Source organism: Prionailurus bengalensis, chromosome D1, assembly GCF_016509475.1.
Source record: "Prionailurus bengalensis isolate Pbe53 chromosome D1, Fcat_Pben_1.1_paternal_pri, whole genome shotgun sequence".
In the NCBI taxonomy this organism is placed as follows: domain Eukaryota; kingdom Metazoa; phylum Chordata; class Mammalia; order Carnivora; family Felidae; genus Prionailurus; species Prionailurus bengalensis.
This window is the reverse complement of record NC_057346.1, coordinates 57,877,284-57,898,866: the sequence shown is the minus strand read 5'-3', so window position 1 is coordinate 57,898,866 and position 21,583 is coordinate 57,877,284. Positions and strand designations below refer to the sequence as shown.

The following is a 21,583-nucleotide window of genomic DNA, read 5'->3' as shown; positions in this document are numbered from 1 at the left end:
ATCTGTCCACTTGAAAATTCAATACAATCTGAAAAAGTCCCATCAGAAGGTGAACTAGCTCATGCTTGACCATTTCCAGTGATAGAGAATTCACTACCTCTTGAAACTGTCCTTTCCTATTGTGTGTAGGTCATACTATTTTTTGTGTGTGTGATGTTTAATTTTAAGAGAGAGAGAAAGACAGACAGACAGAGTGTGAGAGGGAGAGGGGCACAGAGAGAAGGAGACACAGATCCAAAGCAGGCTCCTGGCTCTGAGCTATCAGTACAGAGCCCAACATGAGGCTTGAGCTCATGAACCGTGAGATCATGACCTGAGCCAAAGTCAGATGCCCAACTGACTGAGCCACCCAGGCGCCCCTGTACAGGTCATACTATTAACTCAGGCTGAGTCACAATCTATCTTGTTTCATCTTTAAGACAACTGATCCTCATTAAATCTCATGGAAGAGACTACACATTGGCAGTCCATGTGCTGTACCTGTCATATTTTGCTTGGCTTGGACAGTAGAGCAGAAAGGTCTTTTTTTTTCTTCATTTTTTCAATGTTTGTTTATTTTTGAGAGAGTGAGACAGAGCATGAGTGGGGAGGGGCACAGAGAGAGGGAAACAGAAGCAGAAGCCGGTTCCAGGTTCTGAGCTGTCAGCACAGAGACTGATGCTGGGCTCGAATCCATGAACTGTGAGATCATGACCTGAGCCAATGTCAGACGCTTAACCAACTGAGCCACCCAGGCACCCCAGAAAAGTCTTGATTTAAGGAAAAATGAAAAAAAGGCAGGCCTAGGTAAACAATGAACCTACAGTAGGATAAAGAAGAGGACTTTGCCTTAGAGTCTAAAGGCAATAATGAACTAGAGCTGAGGAGCAGCTGCCCCCTTTGACAGGACAGGAACTCCCTAATTCTGAGCCTGTGTTTTCATTTTTAAATGGGGATAACAATCCCTACCTCACTTGGGTTTTTGTAAGATTATGTGGATAAGGTACTTGGCATAGTACCTAGCACATAATGAAAATAAATGATAGCTGTTTTTGTGAGGCTAAATAGCTCTTGGTGGTCCCTTCCTCAACCTGGTTACTCTCTTTAGAAGGAACTCATCTTCTTTAGATCTTTACTCTCATGTTGCTTTTTTAATGAGGCCTTCCTTTGCCAACCTATGTAAAACTAAAATCCCCTTCTCTCATATGCCTTCCTTTGTTTTTTTCCCATTGCCATTATCATCATCTAACACTACACACTTACCTATTTACCTGGTTTGTCATTGGTCTTTCCATCTAGAATACAAGGTCCATGATGCAGAATTTTGTTTTTGTTTTAATTTAAATCGCTGTATTCTGACATGTAGAAGAATGCCAGACATATGATAGGTACTAAGTAAGTAACTGCTTAATGAGCAAAAAATATCTTTCTCCAAGTCTGGTGACTATAGAAAATATTCCAGGTGTGAGCTGACAGGTGCAGATAGTATAGTATAGTATAGTATATTGGGATAATTCATTCTTGTTAATGTAGCCTAGGATTGCACTGAAGATTAACATTAATAGATTATAATCAGAGTATATTTTTTAAAATAGGGGATCACAGACATTTCAGTTCAAAAAATATGAATGAAATATCTTTCTTCATGAAAAAAATACCCTGACTAATGTAAATTTTGTATCCAAATAGTTATTTTAAAGACTTTTCTACTAATGCTGCAGACATTCTACTTTGGAAATTTACTTGTGAGCATGGAAACAAATTCCTGTCACGCTACTAATGTTACAGAGATATATGGTTGAAGCATTACATTGTAATGTAAGGACCTCAGTTGCTTTTATAATACCACTCCCAAATAATCCTATTTGGACTTTTAAATTTCAATTTAAGCCCTTATATAGGTAAACTGACTTCCTTCTACTTGTGTTTGGCTGCAAATCATATTCAATTCCCAGGTTTAAGATTAGCAGTTGTTGTGCACTGAATATTTCCACTGAGACCAACAATTTTCAGAATGTGAGACAGATTTAGTACTAGCCTCTCCACAGTGGTACAATTAAATACTGCTGATGAGACAAAAAGCATATTTGCTTTAAATTATTTGTGGAAAAATAAGGAATAATATAATATGATAAATGCTTTCCCCCCATATCCAGGTTCATTTTAAATGGCTCCTTCCCTAAACCTACAGTTGTAAGCACCAATAATTATTTAGAAGTAACTTACTGGTTTAATGGAGCTGCCTTTAAATGATGAGAGATTCTGAATGTCAGTGAGATTACTCACTTTTATTTGGCTATTTAGTTCAAGCAGAAGTCTTGGTTCTCTTTGAAGACTGACTAACAGGCAGAGTAATTCTAATAAATATAGCTTAGTCTTTGTTCATAAATACATACATACCTGAAAGAAGGTCCTTGGTAGGGGGGTTGTTTGAAGAAATAATGCACGAGTCACTCTGACTCTTGGCCACTGTCGTAATTTGAGGCTGGAATTCAGAACTGTTAAGAAGGGACATCTGCTTCCGTGGGGCTCTGCCTTTCAGAGTCATACACTCTAAACTCTGTCCTGAATTAAGATGGTGTTGTAGTCCAAATGAAGAATCCTTTATGGTATCAGAGTTCTCTGCAAAGTACAAGTGGTCCTTTCCCCTGTTTTAAAATAAAGGAGAATTTTAGCAATATATTACCCATTATGGTAACATTTCACTTTGTCGGAGACAGAAAGTGCATGAGTAGTTTATAGCAGTGTAGTTTAGACTTTGTAAATTCATTTATGATCTCCCAAATGAAATAAATAATACATGCTTCACCTACAGTTGTATGGTTGTGGCTCAAGTGAGACAATGAAATAAAGAGCTCAGCACAGAGCCAGACACAAAACAAATGCCTCGTAATTATTTAAAAGACAAATCTATTTCAGGGCGCCTGGGTGGCTCACCTGGTTGAGCATCTGACTCTTGATTTTGGCTCAGGTCATGATCCCAGGGTCGTGGGATCAAGCCCCACATTGGGCTCTGCAATGAAGCATGGAGTCTGCTTGGGATTCTGTCTCTCTCCCCACCTCTGCCCCTCTACCCCACTCATGCTCACTATCTCTCTTAAATTAGAAAATAAAAAAATCTATTTCTCTTACTCCATTCTGTTTCACGAAATACCACCCTTTCTCTCCTTTCCCTCATGGACATCTATCATGGCATCTGTGTATGACTTAATCTTACTTCTTTATCTGTACATTGGTCTCCCTAATAGATTGTGAGCAATCCTCAAAGATAAGAATTGTCTCATTAATTTCTATGCCTAGTAATTGGTACTGGCCTAGGCAGACAGTAGGTACTTCATATTTATTTGCTGAATGAATGACTACATTCAGTCTTTAATCCAAACACAGATAAAAGAAATGATCAGTACAGTGGGAGTTAGCTGACAGACTGTGGTAATTACCTCGGAGTGGTTGATCTACTACTGTTAGCTGTTAACTCTTTTCCGTCCATTTTGGTGGTAGGTATCCTACGAGGCCTTGATGGAACCAGAAACTGAGTATTGTTGGGTTCAGTATATTCTCTGAATTCCTGCTCAGATAAAACCACATTTTCTGTCATGTCAGTGGTAGGAAGAGGATTGTAGCTGTCATAAGTTTCTGACAGAGGCTCCAGAGCAAGTGAGACCTGAAAGAGACATGTAATATATCATAAATTTTCTTTGGTATTGACTAATTTTAAGACTCCCTGATTAATATGGCCCCCACTCCTTATAGGATCAAGTTCAAGTTCCTGCCTACCTCAGAAGCCTTACCTCTCACTTTCCTCCCCTCGTCCATCCCTCTCTCCCAGATATAGCAATTATTTAGGGTTCTCTAAATGTACCTTATGTTTCATTCCCTTATGTCTTTGTATATGCAATTTCTTGCAGTATTACTTTCTCTGTGAAAACTTCTTTGTGTCTAGATAGAGATGTCATGGCCATTTCCTTCATGTTTCCACTTATTCTTTATCTATCCATCAATATAAGCCCCATTCATTGAACTTACTACAGGCCATAAGGTGTGCTAAGTTTGTCACACCGAGAAGCTCATGTAATGAATGATATAACTCTGTCAGGAAAGTATACTGTTCTATTTGAAGGAAAAAAAAAAAAAAAGCGGAGGCTTACAGGAGGTATTTTGTAACTTCTAGTTCATTCATTATCCTGATTAGATTCTCAGTTCCTTGAAGGCATGGACTTGTTCTTTTCATTTTTGTCTGGACTGAATAGCATAAGACACACTTAGTGTGCAAGTCTATTATGCCTAACAATGTCTAATTATTATGTCTGATGAATAAAAGAATAGTAACACCTTCCACATCCCTATTGTTGGTTATTTGAGAAAAATAAGACCTTAATTCTATGCTGGAGATTAGGCAGGGGGAAGAGGGAAAAACACTAACATGAAAAGTAATCACTTGAAGTTTCTTTTATCATCTCATTCCTGTGAGTTCAGGTTCTCTACTAAATGGCTCTCCAGCCCCTGAAAAGCCTAATGGAGGAACAGAGTCTAAAAAATACAGCCTAAAGCAAAACTTTAGGAAAGAAATGGAAGAATATACCACAAAATAAAAGAATGATGTTGAAAGTTCAGTTCCAATGACAGAGAAAGCAGAAGGAATTGTTCGAGCAGCCAGAGTTAAATAATGATAAATGGCCTAACACAATAAGGGAAGGTTGCAGTTAGATTATTTTAAGATGTCTCTGGAAAGGTCAATGGAATAATTTGTGCAGAGAAACTGCAAAGGCACAGACTCAATAAAATACACCTGGCTCCTGATGAGGAGAATTCTTTTCATGAACCAGGTAACATAAAGTCTTTTAAATCTGTTCACCATCACGATTTTCTACAAAGACAAATGACAGGAATGCAGTAGGATAAATACTCTGTGCAGTGATCACTGTAATAGCATCACATAAAATCCTGGCTGCCCAAATGTAAATGTCAGAAAGCGTTCCCTTACCATTCATCATTTCCCAAAAGGCTGCCACTGTATTTTAGAAACAAAGAAGACACTGAGAATAAAGGCGATGTCCCTGGCCTTAACCATGACTTGCTATCTGGCACTGAGTTTTGCTTTTTCTCTAAGCAGATCTGAGCCAATCACAAAACAGCTCATAGGCCTATACTACCAGTGGCTCTTAAAGAAAGAAGAAAGTCCAGGTACCTGCTATGCCAATCTTATAATTAAAACATGTGCTAACCTAACTTCTCTGTTCAAGAAATATTTATTGGTACTAGCTCAATGCCAGGCTGTGTGCTACCTGTCTAAGGCAAAGAGATGAATAAAATATGGAACCTGACCCACAGAGGACCATGGTATTTTATAGGGGAACTTAAAAAAAAGTAATTTTAATATAAGATGGTGAGCTCTGAGATAGGGATATATACCGGATGGTATGAGAAAGAGAGGTCTGAGCTTGGGGAAGAGGTGAGGAAGGAGTGCCAGGGATGGTTTCCAGAAGTGAAACGTAAACATCTGGATTTAGAATTTTATTTATTAAAAAAATTTATTTTTAACATTTATTTATTTTTGAGACGGAGAGAGACAGAGCATGAACGGGGGAGGGTCAGAGAGAGGGAGACACAGAATCTGAAACAGGCTCCAGGCTCTGAGCTGTCAGCACAGAGCCCAACGCGGGGCTCGAACTCACGGACCGCGAGATCATGACCTGAGCCGAAGTTGGCCGCTTAACAGACTGAGCCACCCAGCTGCCCCTGGATTTAGAATTTTGTATAGGAATGATACAGATAAGGCTGAGGGAGGTTGAGGCACAACATTCCAGGTAGAGGGAAGAGCATGAGTCAAGCTTTAGAGGTATAAAATGTTTCAGCAATTCCTACAAATCCAAGAGATTGCCACTCTTAACTCCTCTGCTTCCACATAATGTACCCAATACACTCCTACATTCACCTCCTAGATTAGCATTCCTGTCCACCTCAGTCATACTCCTCCTCAATCACGGTTCATTCTTGTGTTCACTCCTCTGCCAATCCCCTCACAGAGCCCTGTAGGGTTTCTATTTCATACAAACTTCCTTACCACTTCAACTGAACATTCCCTTTCTTAAAATGCCCCAATTTCTCTGAAGCCTTCTCCAATGGAAACTACTGCTTTTACTAGCCGGGATGAGGGAAGTTGACTTATTCCGTTCTGGTACCATCCCCAGACCATCATTCTGTCACCTAAATATATCACATCTCTTCAGAAGCCCATGCCACCCACAAATACCATAAGTCTACCATAAAAGTCTCACACCCATAACAGAGCAACCCTAGGGACATTCATCAGTCTTCTCTCAATGACTCAAGGCTGTCTTTAACACTAAGCTGCCCACGATGATCTACTACAACATCAGCATCAGTGACAGCCTATTAGTATGCCTATTTTTCAGACCTATGCTGGTCAACACAGCACTTAAAAAAATTTTTTTAAATTATGTAACAATGCTTGACAATACCAGATTTTGTGTAATATTTAGTAATTCTGGCTTCTCTTGGAAAATCAGAAAATCCAACAATGCTGGGTCTCCATTCCAATGTGGCAAAAATTAGATGAAGTAGACTAGTGGCTTTAGTCAGGGTACATGCTCCAATTTGAAAAGTCCCCAGCCATATTTCAATGAGGCAGACTGATAACTGTTGTTCATCATCACATTTGGTCTGTGGGGGCTTTTAAAAATTTTACTTTCTTACAATAAAATGGACACTTTTGTGTGTACATACACTCCTATAAATTTTAACCTATGAATAGATGCATGTAACCACCACCACAATCGAGATAGAGAACACTTCCATCATCTCAAAAAGCTCCCTGAAGCTATCCCTCTGTAGTCACACGCTCTCTTCACCCCTAATCCCTAGCAACAGCTGATCTATTCTTGACTATTATGGTTCTGGCTTTTTGAGAATGTCATATAAATGGAAAACATATGGTATGTAACCTTTTGAGACAGGCTTCTTTCACTCAGAGTAATGCCTCTCAGGTTCCTCTATGTCGTGTGTGTATCAATAGTTCATGCCTTTTTTACAGACTTAGTAGTATTCTATTATTAACGTAGCTTGTCACACTGGTTGATTTTCAAAAACTGAGACAGTCTTGCATTCCTGGGATAGACCCCACCTGGACATGGTCTTATTATCCTTTTTATATAGTGCTGGACCCAACTCGCTAATATTTTCTTGAGGATTTTTAGGTTTATTTTTAGGTCTAGATCTTAAACTGTCCTTCTCTAGTTTTGCTATCAAGGTGGTGCAAGACTCATAAAATAAACTGAAAAGTATTTTCTCCTATTTTCTGGAAAAGATTGTGCAAAATTGGTGCACTTCCTCCCACCCCCACCCCCCTTCCTTTCTTTATTTGGACAGACAGAATCCCAAGCAAGTTCCAGCCCAGCAGCACAGAGCCCAATGCAAGACTTGAACTCATGAACTGTGATATATCATGACCTGAGCCGAGATCAAGAGTTGGATGCTTAACTGATGGTGCCACCCAGGTGGCCCTTCCATTTTTTTTAAATGTTTGGAAGAATTTGCCAGTAAAATTAACTTGGCCTGGAGGGTTTTTTTTGTAAAAGGGTTTAAAATGCAAAAGCAATTTAATAGTTACAGGTCTATTCAGGTTATGTATTTCTTTTTTTATTTGAGAGAGAGAGAGAGAGCATGAACACACACACATGGGGGGGTGGGGCAAAGGGAGAGAGAGAATCTTTAACAGGCCTCATGCTCAGCACAGAGCCCAATGTGGGACTCACTCCCACAACCCTGGGATCATGACCTGAGCTGAAATCAAGACTCAGAGCTCAACCAACTGAGCCACACAGGTGCCCCAGGTGTTTCATTTTGAGTGATTTTTGGTAGTTTGTGGTTTTCGAAGAATTCATGTAAATTGTCAAAGTTAGGTGTATAGAGTTTATACTATTCCTGTACCATCTCTGGGTTCTGTAGACTATGGTCTTTCTTACAGCAGAATCAAGAGGAAAGTGAAATATTTCTCCTGTCCCAGAGAGAATTAGAGACCCACGATTTTCAAAAGAAATGTGAGAAGGCATATTTCTGCGTGGAAGAGAATATTCCTAATGATAAAATAAGGCAAAAAAAAAAAAACCCACAAAAAGTGACTGTTAGGGGGTAAAATGTGACTGTCAAAAGACAGCATTATGAACCAACCTATAGTAGAATTATAATTAGTATGTAAAAAAGATGCAGGACAAAAATGGAATAAACAGAAAAGTACTGATTTTAAATAAGGTTTGTTTTTAAAATGCAAATAAAATAAGTGATACTCCTATGACGTGAAATTATGTATTAAGATAAGAACTTTAAGGTATCAAAGTCTCAGGGTGCTTGGGTGGCTCAGTCAGTTAAGCATCTGGCTCTTGATTTCGACTCAGGTCACGATCTCAGGATCGTGGGATTGAGCCCAGCATCGAGTTCCTCACGGAGCGTGGAGCCTGCTTGGGATTCTCTGCACCCCCCCCATTCCTCTCCCCCACTTGTGCTCTCTCTATCCTTAAAATAAAAATAAATTTTAAAAAAGAATGTCTTAGTAATAATATCCTAACTTCAAAAATTATTGTGCTAAGATTCTGCCCTTGATTGGAAACACTCATGTTTGTAAACAGTTATTTTGTTGTTAAACTGAAGAAAAACTAAATTTTATTCTTAAATGGTTTAAAAAAATCAATGCTGTAGTGTCCACCAAATGTAAAACGTCTGATATTTTTAGTCAGATCAAAGGAACTGATTTCAAAATGAAAGAATTTATAATTTACTTGTTCTTCAATTACAATGTAAAAGAATCATACGTATGTATATATTATGTTACCTGCTTATATAATAAATTATGTGAATGTGGTCTTGCTCAAAATATCTTATTGTACTGTACTTAACTTTATTCTAGTGATAAGATGATAAAATGCGTACATGATGACATTAAGTTTGATGAACAACATAAGCATTGTGACATGGAGATCGGCTACTACTGATCTTCTGAGGATAAGTCAGAAGGAGCATCACATGCTTCCCAACTACACTAAAACCACCAAAGAGAAATTGCGGATAGGGGAGACTACTGTACTTTGTTGTTGTGGCATGAAAGTTGCTCAGTAATTTTGGTTAGATCAACAATCAATGTTTATAGTATAACTGAGTGGGCAGGTTGGGAGATGGGGAGGTAGAAGGATGTGGGATTAAGCTAAATTTGCATCTTCTGTATTAGGAAGTCAGAAGACAGTGCCTGAAAACTGAGAGGGTGGGGGAGGAGATGAAGATGTGACATAAATATAAGCATATTATTTGGAACTATAGAGGTAAATACCATAAGAATCAGGGGCAGGAGTTGAAAGTAGTTGCCTCTGGGAAAAGTATGGGTCTATGTGAGGGACTCATTTTTGTAACAGAGTTATTTGACTCTTTATGTGAAGGTAAAATATTAATTTAAAAATGACTTTTAAAACTGAGTATCAGGGGCACCTGGGTGGCTCAGTCGATTGAGCATCAGACTTCAACTAAGGTCATGATCTCATGGTTTGTGAATTCAAGCCCTGCATCAAGCTCTATGCTAACAGCTCAGAGCCTGGAGCCTGCTTTGGATTCTGTGTCTCCCTCTCTCTCTGCCCCTCCCCTGATCACGTTCTGTCTCTCTCTCTCTCTCTCAAAAATAAATAAATATTAAAAAACTTTTTAAAAAATGTGTATGCAGTGAGTGATGGGAGTTCTTGTCATATCACTGCTTTGCTGGTCCCCAAAACAGTCTTGAATTGACTACATATGGAATCCCTCTTTAAAGCTGAACCATAAGATATACTGATTACTTTTTCTTTCCTGTGAAGGAGCCAGAGAATTAATATTTTAGGCTTTGCATGCCATACAGTTTCTGTCATAATTACAGTAGTCCCTCCTTATCCACGGGGGATATGTTCCAAGATCCCCAGTGGATGCCTCAAACTGCACATAGTACTGAACCTATACATATGTTTTTTTCTTATATACTTACATAACTATGACAAAGTTTAACTTAAAAATTAGGTACAGTAAGAGATTTACAATAGCTAATAATAAAATAAAATAAATTATGTGAATGTGGTCTTGTTCAAAATATCTCATTGTACTGTATTCACCTTTATTCTAGTGATAAGATGATAAAATGCACACATGATGACATTAAGTGTCATCTACATTAAAATCACCAACTACAGTCATTAAGTGTCAACTACATTAAAACCACCAAAAAAGAAACTGCAGATGTGGGCGGGGGGACTACTCTACATTGCTGTTACAGCGTGGAAGGTGCAACAGACCACACGCAGATAAGTGAGTATGGCTGTGTTCTAATAAAATTATCTACAAATATAGGTGGTGAGTGAGTCAGACTTGCCTTGGGGGTTATATAGCCTGTGAATCCCTGAAGAAGATAATGGCCCAAAGCCTATGAAAAAATACTCAATATATTAATCATCAGGAAATACAAACTAAAACCACAGTGAGATATCAGTACCTACTCAGTAGAACACTAGAATGACAAAAATTAAAAAGACTATCCAAACCAAGTAATGGCAAGGACGTGGAGCAACTACATACCAAGTAGATGTTTATACGGAGAATGTTTATATACTACTGATGGGAATGTAAAGTTATGCAACCACTTTGGAAATGGTCTGGTAGTTTCTTAAAAAGTTAACCATGACTCAGCAATTCCATTTTTGGGTATTTTCCAAAGAAAATAAAAACAAGTGTCCACACAAAGAGTTGCTTTATTCATAACAGGCAAAAAGTAGTAAAAAAAAAAAAATAAAAATAAAAACAAAACAAAACAAAAAACAAACAAAAAAAGAAAACCCAAATTTCCACCAACTGGTAAATAGATAAAAAACAAAAAAAACAAAAAAAACAAAAAACCACAACTGTGAAATTATCAATGCAATAGAACATACCTCTGCAAAAGGGAACTACTGATATACAAAACAATACGGATGAATCTCTAAAACTCGCTCCTTTTACTTACTCTATTAATATTTCTTAGTCTGGGGGCACCTGGGTAGCTCAGTCAGTTAAGTTTTGGACTCTTGATTTCAGCTCGGGTCAAGCCCCACATTGGGCTCTGTGCTGACAGTGAGGAGCCTGCTTGGGATTCTCTCTCCCTCTCTCTCTACCCCTCCCCTGCTTGCGCTCTTTCTCGCTCTCTCAAAATAAATAAACGTAAAAAAAAAAATTCTTAGCCTGGGTGAGGAGACAATGGGCATTCCACTATATGTTGTTTTTATATTTTATACATATAAGATATTGTTTTGCATATCTCTAAGAAAAACAAAAAAAAAGTTAACAAAATATACAGTGCCTAACACATGGCAGAGAGGCATACAATAAATGCTGATGAGAAAACGATCAGAATGAACTTCTTCAATTTTGTCTATTTCAAAATGTTCTTCCTCTTTTCCTACTGGTTATAATTCCTCTATCCCCAGTGTAACCCTATTAGCTGAGTTCATGATAAAAACTCATTCCCATTTAATTCTCTTCATGACCTTCAAGATACTGGCTCAGTTATCCTCTTATTTTCAATTTCTTTCTTCACTTGCTTCTCTTTGGTCTACAAACAAATCATGCTCTAAAAAGGGGCCAGCAAGCGTATTCCATAAAGGGGCAGAGAATAAATATTTTAGGCTTTATTTATTGGATATTAGTTTTCAAATAACCATTTTAAAAATGCAAAAACCACATTCAGTTAGAAGGCCAGATATGGAACACCAGGCAAAGTGTGTCAACCCCTGTTCTAAAACAGTAATGATCAAATTTCTGAATTCTGCTACCCACAGTTAGTGTCCTCTCAAATTCAAATAAATTTGCCATGTCCCCATCACATGCCTAAACACCATGTTAAGTGTTTCCAAATTTTTTAAATCTCAATCCCTGCAACAATGCTGTGAGGGAAATGTTTTAGTATATTCAGTTTATAAAATAGGATACGGAAGCTCAGAGAGGACAAGTGAACACCAGAATTGCTTTTTAACCAATTTTTCATGTCCAACTCTAGTGCTATTTCCACTAGATCACACTACCTCTCCCTCTTTTCATTGACATTTACTTGGGAAACAGAAATCTCTAATTGCTACTTATTTCCTTATTCCATAATCTTTTAAAATCTGACTTCTGTCTGTAAAGCTCTATACAATTTTCCAAAAATTCCAATGACATTTAAATAAACACTCACACAAGTATTATTGCAGCAACTGATACTTAAATATAGGGAAAAAATGATGCAGGCACCTTAGAAAACAGTCTGGCAGTTCTTCAAAGTTAAACATACGTACCCTATGACTGAAATTCTACTCCTAGGTATATACCCAAAAGAAATGAAAACATGTTCACAAAAAACCTTGTAAGTGAATGTTTATGGCGGCTGCCATTATTCACAGTGGTCAAGAAGTGGAAATAAACCAAATGTTCATCAACTGAAGAATGGATAAACATGTGGCCTATCCATACAATGGAATATTATCCAGGCATCATAAGGAATGAAGTACTGATACATGCCACAACAAAGATGAACTTTGAAAACATCATGCTACATGAAAGAAGTCAGTTACAAAAGGCTACATAATATATTATTTCATTTATATGAACGGTCCTGAATAGGCAAATACATTAAAAACAGAAGTTAAATTAGTGGTTGCCAGGGACTGGTAAAGGGTGAAAAGGGGTATGACTGCTAATGGGCACAGTGCTCCTTTTTGGAATTAGATAGTGGTGATGGTTATAAAATCTTGTGGACATATTAAAAAACACTGAATTGTTTACTCTAAAAGGGTGAATCTTATGGGAATTATATCTCAATTTTATTTTATTTTTTAAAAATGAGAACGCCAGGAGCAGAGAGAGAGAGAGAGGAGGAGAGGGAATCTCAAGCAGGCTCCATGCTGTGAGGACAGAGCCCGACCTGGGGCTCGATCCCACAAACCGAATCTTCACATTGTGACTAAGGTGAAATCAAGAGTTGGACACTTAACCAACTAAGCCACCAGACACCCCAAATTATATCTCAATTTTAAAAATAGGAAAAAACCCCACCTAGAATCCTACACTTCAAATTTTTTAATTTTAATTTTAATTTTTGAGAGAGAGAGACAGAGCATGAGCAGGGTGGTGGCAGAGAAAGAGGGAGACAGAATCTGAAGCAGGCTCTAGGCTCCGAGCTGTCAGATGCGGGGCCTGAACCCACGAAACGTGAGACTATGACCTGAGCCGAAGCTGGATGTTTAACCGACTGAGACACCCAGGCGTCCCTACTCAAACTGCTTTTAATTTTCCTTATTTTTTCCCAGTCATTGATAATACATGTATGTATGTGTATTTAATTTTAATTCTTGTTTGTTATCAATCCAAAATCCATTTTTCCATGAGGCTATACAATTATGTAATTTTGTCTTTTACAGAAACAAAATATTCTACTAATAGACTATAATTTTAATATTTTTGAATACATTGTTTTCATTTTTTCAACATTAAAAGTGTATTTCTGGGGTGCGTAGGTGGCTCAGTCAGTTAAGCATCCAACTTCGGCTCAGGTCATGATCTCGTGGTTCATGAGTTTGAGCCCTGCATCGGGCTCTGTGCTGACTGCTCAGAACCTGGAGCCTGCTTTGGATTCTGTGTTTCCCTTTCTCTCTGCCCCTCCCCTGCTCAGGCTCTGTCTCTTTCTCTCTCAAAAATAAATAAACATTAAAACAAATTTTTTTAAAGTGTATTTCCATGACTAGACGTAAGCATATAGCTTCCCTCTCTTTTTATGGTATTTCCTTAAGATAAGTTCCTAAGGGTAGAATTACTTAGGTAAATGATATATGGCAATTTTAGGGCTCTTGAAACACAATGCCAAATTGTCTTGCAGATCTAAGGTAAATCTGTACCATTATCAGAAAAGTAGCCATACTCACTTCACTATGAAGTTACTAACATAAGGTGCCACTATTTTTTAATTCATTATATATAAAAATATGAGAAAGAAAATGTTACATTCTTTCATTCAGTTGGAATTTTTTTTTTTTTAATGTTTATTTATTTTTGAGAGACAGCGCAACTGAGGGAGGGGCAGAGAGAGAGGGAGACAACAGAATTTGAAGCAGGCTCCAGGCTCCCAACTGTCAGCACAGAGCCTGATATGGGGCTTGAACTCATGAACCATGAGATCATGACCTGAGCCAAAGTCAGACACTTAGACTGAGCCACCCAGGCGTCCCAGAATTATTTCTGGACTCTATTCTGTTCCACTAACACATTTATGCGCTTGTTGTTGTTTTTTGTTTTTTTGGCTTTTTTTTTTAGCAATCTCTACACCCAATGTGGGGCTCCAACTCAGGACCCAGAGATCGAGAGTCTCCTGCTCTTCCGACTGAGCCAGCTAGGCACTCCTGTGCTCATAGTTTTAGAAGAAGTTCTCACATTTGATAATGCTGTATGTCTTTTCTCTACCTGTTTAACCTTCTGTATTTTAGAATACATTTGAAAAGGTAAAATTCATTAAATTTCTAAGTGATTTGAATACTCAGAACTTTCTAGGAAGCACTCCCAAAAAGTCTCGCTCAGAAAAGGACCCTTCCATGTTCTTTCCACCATCCTGTGTGTACAGGATGTAGCATAACATCTATCACAGAGCATTCTACTTATTATTCTCCTATTTCCTCCTATGTGACTTTGGAAAACTATATGAAAGAATCATCTCTTATCTCTGTATCCTTAGTGGCACATAATACTGTATAAAAAGGTTGTAGGCACGAATGAACACATCAAAGATGCCACTTATATGAGTCAAACAAGCAATTATTGCTTGGCATTATGTTAGGAGCTGTGGGAAAAACACAGAAAGTAGAAAACAATGTCCTGCCTCCCAGGGAATCTAGAAACTAAAAAGAAAGGGAATTAAAGGGAAATGACTAGTACATAATTTTAGAGATTGTGTAGGATTGTAACCAAACAATGATTATATAATTAATGTCATAAATTTAATAAAGAGTACAGAGAAGAATGAATGCAGTAGGAGCTGTGAAGGACTCTTGGCACTTCAGATGGGTAGTAAAGCACTAAGAGGATTTGGATAAGATACATTATAAAGACGGTGCCATTTGCAGCAACGTGGATGGAACTGGAAGGTATTATGCTGAGTGAAATAAGTCAGTCAGAGAAGGACAGGTATCATGTTTTCACTCATATGTAGATCTTGACAAACTTAACAGAAGTCCATGGGGGGTGGGATGGGGAAAAAAATAGTTACAAACAGAGAGGGAGGGAGGCAAACCACAAGAGACTCTTAAATACAGAGAACAAACTAAGGGTGGATGGGGGGGGGGGTGGGGAAGAGGAGAAAATGGGTGATGGGCATTAAGGAGGGCACTTGTTGGGATGAGCCCTGGGTGTTGTATGTAAGCCAATTTGACAATAAATTATATTAAAAAAAAAAAAGACTGGGTAAAAACATGAACAAAGGCATGAAGTGGGAATTACCATGATAAATGGGAGTCATGTACCTATCCATTCTACAAACAGACTCAACTATTTGTACTGAAAAAATTTTATTCTACGCAGCAAAGAATTAAAATATTATTACCTGGAGTTCTCCAAGTTTCTTAGATGTTGGTGAAACAATGGTAAAAAATCCATTGATGTGATGGGTTGGAGAAAGCTGAGCTAGTCCACTGATCTGAACTCTACCAATTGGAAGATGATCAAGTTTGGTGATTACTTCCAGCACCAGCACAGCCATATCTAATCAGAAACAATTATAACATACACAGATATTTTTCATTTACTTTCTTTTTTTTTTGGAGGTGGGTATGTATGAGAAAACTTTTTTACTTAAATTATTTTATTTTCAAATAAAACATGCACCTACTATCAGGGTTGGCATTAGGGTGACCCTGGGTATGTCACTTTTAAACTCTGAAACCCAAATTCATCAGAAAATGAGAATACCCACTGCATGCATAGTAGTAAATCCCAGGGGCTTCCTCTCATTCCTCCTACTGTATTTTCATTTACCTTAAACAAAAAATTTTTAATGATTTAAAATGTAAATATTTTCTTATATATTAAAAAAAAATCTTTCTGTCCTTAACATGTATTTGTAATTGTCCTAACTTCCCGTTGGAATAAGGTAAAATAGATACAAAGAAAGGAATAAAACAAACCACCCTACCTACTACACAGGATTGTTTTAAACATCAAAGAAGATGTTGGACTTGAAAGTATTTTATAAACTGTAAAATGCTAACATTTTCACTTGTTCCTATAAATTATCCTTACTTGAGGAATTAATATACTCTCTTTTACTGCCTTGCTCTTTTCAACCTGGACCTATTCATGTTTTACACTAATTTGTGGCAATATATTCATTAGTTTACCTTATACATTTTCTTCTTTCTTTCTTTCTTTCTTTTTTTTTTTAAATTTTTTAACATTTATTTATTATTGAGAGACAGAGAGAGACAGAGTATGAGCAGGGGAGGGGCAGAGAGAAAAGGAGACACAGAATCCGAAGCAGGCTCCAGGCTCTGAGCTGTCAGCACAGAGCCCAATGCGGGGCACGAACTCACAAATTGAGAGATCATGACCTGAGCCGAAGTCGGACTCAACCAACTGAGCCACCCAGGCGCCCCTCTTCTTTCTATCTTTCATTTTCTTTCTTTCTTTCTTTCTTTCTTTCTTTCTTTCTTTCTTTCTTTCTTTCTTCCTTTCTTTCTTTCTTTCTTTCTTTCTTTCTTTCTTTCTTTCTTTCTTTCTTTCTTTCTTTCTAACTGGCAGGTTGGAGTTTATTTTCCACTTGGTGCAAGGCACATGGTTACAGGGTGTCAGGAAGGCTTGTATAATAGAGAGAGTGGAGTTCTCTCAACTTCCTCTTTGGTGTTTTGCTGTTTTGATATAAAAGAACTCAACTGCTTCTGTTTGCTGTAGCCTGCCTAGTCTACGTAGAGAAGAGGAGGTGAGAAGAAGGGCTCTGATGAACCTAGCACCTCCTGAAGCCTAGTGGTGGCCACTCATGATTGGGGCCCAGTGTGGGCTTTGTCAGGCTGGCCACCAGGCTGCTTCCTCATGGCTTCCAGAACCATGCACTTTTCTTTCTTTCAAATGAAATATGCATATAAAAGAGTACATAAAAGAATAAAGAAACAAATACCTACCACATAGCTTAAGAAATAGTTACACTTTTCCAAGTTTTCAGTTAGAGCATATATTTATGTGAACTAATGTTTGATCTCTTATGTCTTCATTTTCTAATAAACACATCATACTCATGTCCATAGCTGGGCCATCACAAGGTTCACCTCATCCAACTACTATTCAAATCCTACCTTCAACAAAGCTTCTTTCTTTTTTTTTGTTTTCAATATATGAAATTTATTGTCAAATTGGTTTCCATACACACCCAGTGCTCATCCCAAAAGGTGCCCTCCTCAATACCCATCCCCCACCCTCCCCTCCCTCCCACCCCCCATCAACCCTCAGTTTGTTCTCAGTTTTTAAGAGTCTCTTATGCTTTGGCTCACTCCCACTCTAACCTCTTTTTTTTTAACAAAGCTTCTTTCTTAACTAGATTTATAAAATTTTATTATTGGCTCATTTGGTGGTTAACCCCTTCAATTTAATAAGGGGAAAATTAAGGCACAGGAAGATTAAATGCTTGCTTAAATTCAAACAGCTAGTTAGTACACAACAGAAGTAGGATTCTGGTTTCCTGAGAACTTATGATAGTGAGTTCTTAAGTTATGATTCTCAAGTTCCCATGATAATATTATGGAATATTCATATAGTACTTACTATATGCACCAAGTAATCAGACATTTAATTACTTATTGTTTGCCACTGGTCACTACTATTTCATATGTATCAGTTTTGTTTTTTTTCAACTGATCCTTTTAACCAGAGATTACGTCTAAAGTTTCTGTATTCCCTACAGTGCCAAAAACTTTACATTTTTACAAGACTCACACCTACAATGTGCCAGGTACTGGACCAATCAGTTCACAAAAAATTGTTATACTCTGTGCTGTTAGCACAGAGTCTGCTTGGGATTCTCTCTCCCTCTCTCTCTTTGCCCCTCCCCTGCTCATGGGTGCATGCTCTCTCTCTCTCTCTCTCAAAAATAAATATTAAAAAGGGATCCTTACCTTCCATGAAAACCTATATTACTAATTCATTAAACCACTCACTTACCATGTATTATCTTGTACTTTTAGTAAAGCTTATACATAGACATATCTATCTATCTATCTATCTATCTATCTATCTATCTATCCCTTTCTTCCTTTAACATGAGTCCCAGAGCAGAGACTACAGTTACTACTAAAGAAGCATGGGGTAGTGAAAAGTGCATGAGTTTTGGTATCAGACCGAAACTGGTTCAAATCCTAGTTTTGCCATTTATCAACTATGTAACCTTAGAGAGTATTCATTTTATCTTTACACCTCAGTTTCATTGCCTATAAAACACAGAAAATATTTTTCTTGTAGGGTTATTAAGGATTAGAAACAATATGTATCAAATGCTGGCACATAGTATACTCTCAATAAATGGTGGCTATTATAAAACTTCTTTCACTTAATAATTAACAATGCCATAGATACTATGTACACGATAATACCCTTTGCTAACAACATAACACACATTTATTAGGCCTGAAGCTAAAATGATAAGACAAAAACATACCAGTTAGATAAGAGGTAAACTGCTTTGGACCACAGCGAACAGCATAACGTGTAGTTGTTCTGACAGCTTTTGGTTCAGTCTGCAATGCGTCCCTGGGACAAAAAAGGGTTCCATCTGATGTTTCTCCCCACCATCTCACTCGGACAAGTACACAAGTGGGAGGCTTTGCAATCTTCCATATGACTTTATTAACAGTAAGTCTCAGAAAGCAGCGTAGCTGGCCTTCAACCAGAGGTGGAAGGCTTGTAGATGGAGAAATGTCACTCAAACCTGTGGAGGAATCCAAAAACACTAAGTCAAAATTCAGACTAAATATAGAAACATATAATCTGCTTTTTGAATGAGAACACACACAAATATTAGTCTCTACCAGGAGAACATTTATCCTATAAAGAGCAAACCAAACCACAGAATAACTTACCGAGTCACTTAAGCCACTTTTTTTTTTTAAGTTTATTTTATTTTGAGAGAGAGAGAGAGAGAGAGAGAGAGAGAGAGAGAGAGAGAGAGAGAGAAAATGAGAGGGAGCATACACATGAGGGGGGCAGAGAGAATCCCAAATAGGCTCCACAACATCAGCGTGGAGCCTGAGATAGGGCTCCAACTCACAAACCATGAAATCATGACCTGAGCTAAAATCAAGAGTTGGACTTGACATTCAATCGACTGAGCCACCCAGGCACCCCCACCTAAGCCACTTTGATAACTAATTCATATTCAGGGTCTGATTCAAGTTATTGTAAGTAAAGAATACAATACCAGCTTAAAACATGTGAAAACAAACTCCTCTTTAATTGAAAGCTATCATTTCATGCAAATTAAAACTACAATGAGATATCACCTTTCACCTGTCAGAATGGCTAGAATCAAAACGACAAGAAATAATAAGTGTTGGCTAGGATGTGGAGGAAAAAGAACCCTCATGCACCACTGGGAGGAATGTAAATTAGCGTAGCCACTATGGAAAATAATACAGAGGTTCCTTAAAAAATTAAAAATACAGGCTCCTGGTTGGCTCAGTTGGTTAAGAACCTGAGTCTTGATTTCGGCTCAGGTCATGATTTCATAATCTCTGCGCTGTCAGCAGAGCCTACTTGGGATTCTCTCTCTGCCCCTCCCCAGTTTATGCATGAGTGCTCTCTCTCAAAAGAAATTAAGAAACAATTAAAAATTTAGAAAAAATTAAAAACAGAAATACCATATGACCCAGTAATTCCACTACTGGGTATCTACCCCCCAAATTCAAACACTAACAAAAAAGATATATCCACCCCTATGTTTATTGCAGCATTATTTACACTAGCCAAGGTGTGGAAGCAACCCAAGTGTCCATTGATAGATGAATGGATAAAGAAGAGGTGGTACACATACACAATGGGTTATTACTCAGCCATAAAAAAGGACAAAGGGGCGCTTGGGTAGCTCAGTCAGTTAAGTGGCCACCAGATCATGATCAGGTCATGATCAGGTCATGATCACGCAGTTCGTGAGTTTGAGCCCCATGTCAGGCTCTGTGCTGACAGCTCAGAGCCTGGAGTCTGCTTCAGATTCTGTGTCTCCCGCTCTCTTTCTGTCCCTCCCTCGCTTGCACTGTCTCTCTCAAAATAAATAAATATTAAGAAAAAAAAAAGAATGAAATCTTGCCTTTGAGACCACTCAGATGGTCCTACAGAGTATTATGCTTAAGTAAAATAAGACAAAGAAAGACAAATTCACTTACATGTGGAATCTTAAAAAATAGCAGAAACAGATCCCGAAATACAAAGGAAAAACAGGCAGTCACCAGTGGGGAGAGGGGAAGGGGGATGGGCAAACTAGATGAAGGGGATGGGAGACACACACTTCCAAGTATGGAATGAATAAATCATAGGGATAAAAGGTACAGCATAAGGAATATAGTCAATGGTATTGTAATAGCGTTGTATGGGGATAGATAGCAGTTATGCTTGTGGTAAGCACAGTATAACATATAGACTTGTGGAATCACTGCTGTATACCTGAAACTAGCATAACATTGTGTGTCAACTATACCTCAATAAAAAAAAGATACCATTTTAAAAATACAAATATAATGATACAGTAGATAGGTTTTTAAAATCTCAGAAGTAGTTGAAATTTTTCTCCCAAGTACTGTTGTTTATTGTTGCAAAGTTCAGGTTTTAAGATATGTTAGCTCTACCTCTCTTACTTTAAAACCATCACTAAACATGAAACAGCAATAACTCCTCCCTTCACTCAATGCTCAAATGATTAAGCGTTTCAATAAAGACCACCTTAAATTTTGTATTTTCTTTCTGGCCAACATCATTCAGTCATTGAAGACAGACACTATCATCTTCAGATTCTGCCATTATTTTTTACTCCAGCACTGGGCTCATAATATTCATTGGCTTTTATAATATTTATTGGCTTCTGATTTCAGACAGATAATAAATGTAAACAAGGCATTTAATTATGACTTCCTATAAAACTTTCCTTTAATGACCCTGATGTTCTTCCATTCATAGTTATCTCCTAACCATGATTTAGAAGAAATTTAAGAAACTATTCCTTTATATCTATACAATAGAATATTATTCAGCCATAAAAAAGAATGAAATCTTGCCATCTGCAACAACATGGATGGAGTTAGAGAGTATAATGCTAAGCAAAATAAGTCAGAGAAAGGCAAATGATTTCACTCATGTGGAGTTTAAGAAACAAAACAAATGAACAAAGGAGGAAAAAAAAAGAGAAACAAACCAAGAAACAGACTCTTAACTGTAGAGAACAAATTGATGGTTACCAGAGGAGAGGTGGGGGAGCGGTGGGTGGGTGAAATAGGTAATGGGTATTAAAGAGCACACTTATGATGAACACTGAGTAATGCATAGAATTGTTGAATCG

The 21,583-nt window shown here is 37.7% G+C and overlaps 1 protein-coding gene across 5 annotated transcripts in view; it reads right to left on the bottom strand.

Annotated features, from left to right (window-relative positions):
- C2CD3 (C2 domain containing 3 centriole elongation regulator) overlaps positions 1-21,583 on the bottom strand; it is a 143,613-nt gene that overhangs the window by 120,302 nt on the left and 1,728 nt on the right. For all 5 annotated transcript variants that reach the window (XM_043580265.1, XM_043580264.1, XM_043580267.1 and 2 more), the window contains exons 2-5: positions 18,698-18,967; positions 15,602-15,759; positions 3,420-3,643; positions 2,380-2,627 (exon numbers count right to left, since the gene is read on the bottom strand). In XM_043580265.1, coding sequence (XP_043436200.1) covers positions 2,380-2,627; positions 3,420-3,643; positions 15,602-15,759; positions 18,698-18,967 — 900 coding nt within the window. The remainder of the gene's footprint in view (positions 1-2,379; positions 2,628-3,419; positions 3,644-15,601; positions 15,760-18,697; positions 18,968-21,583) is intronic.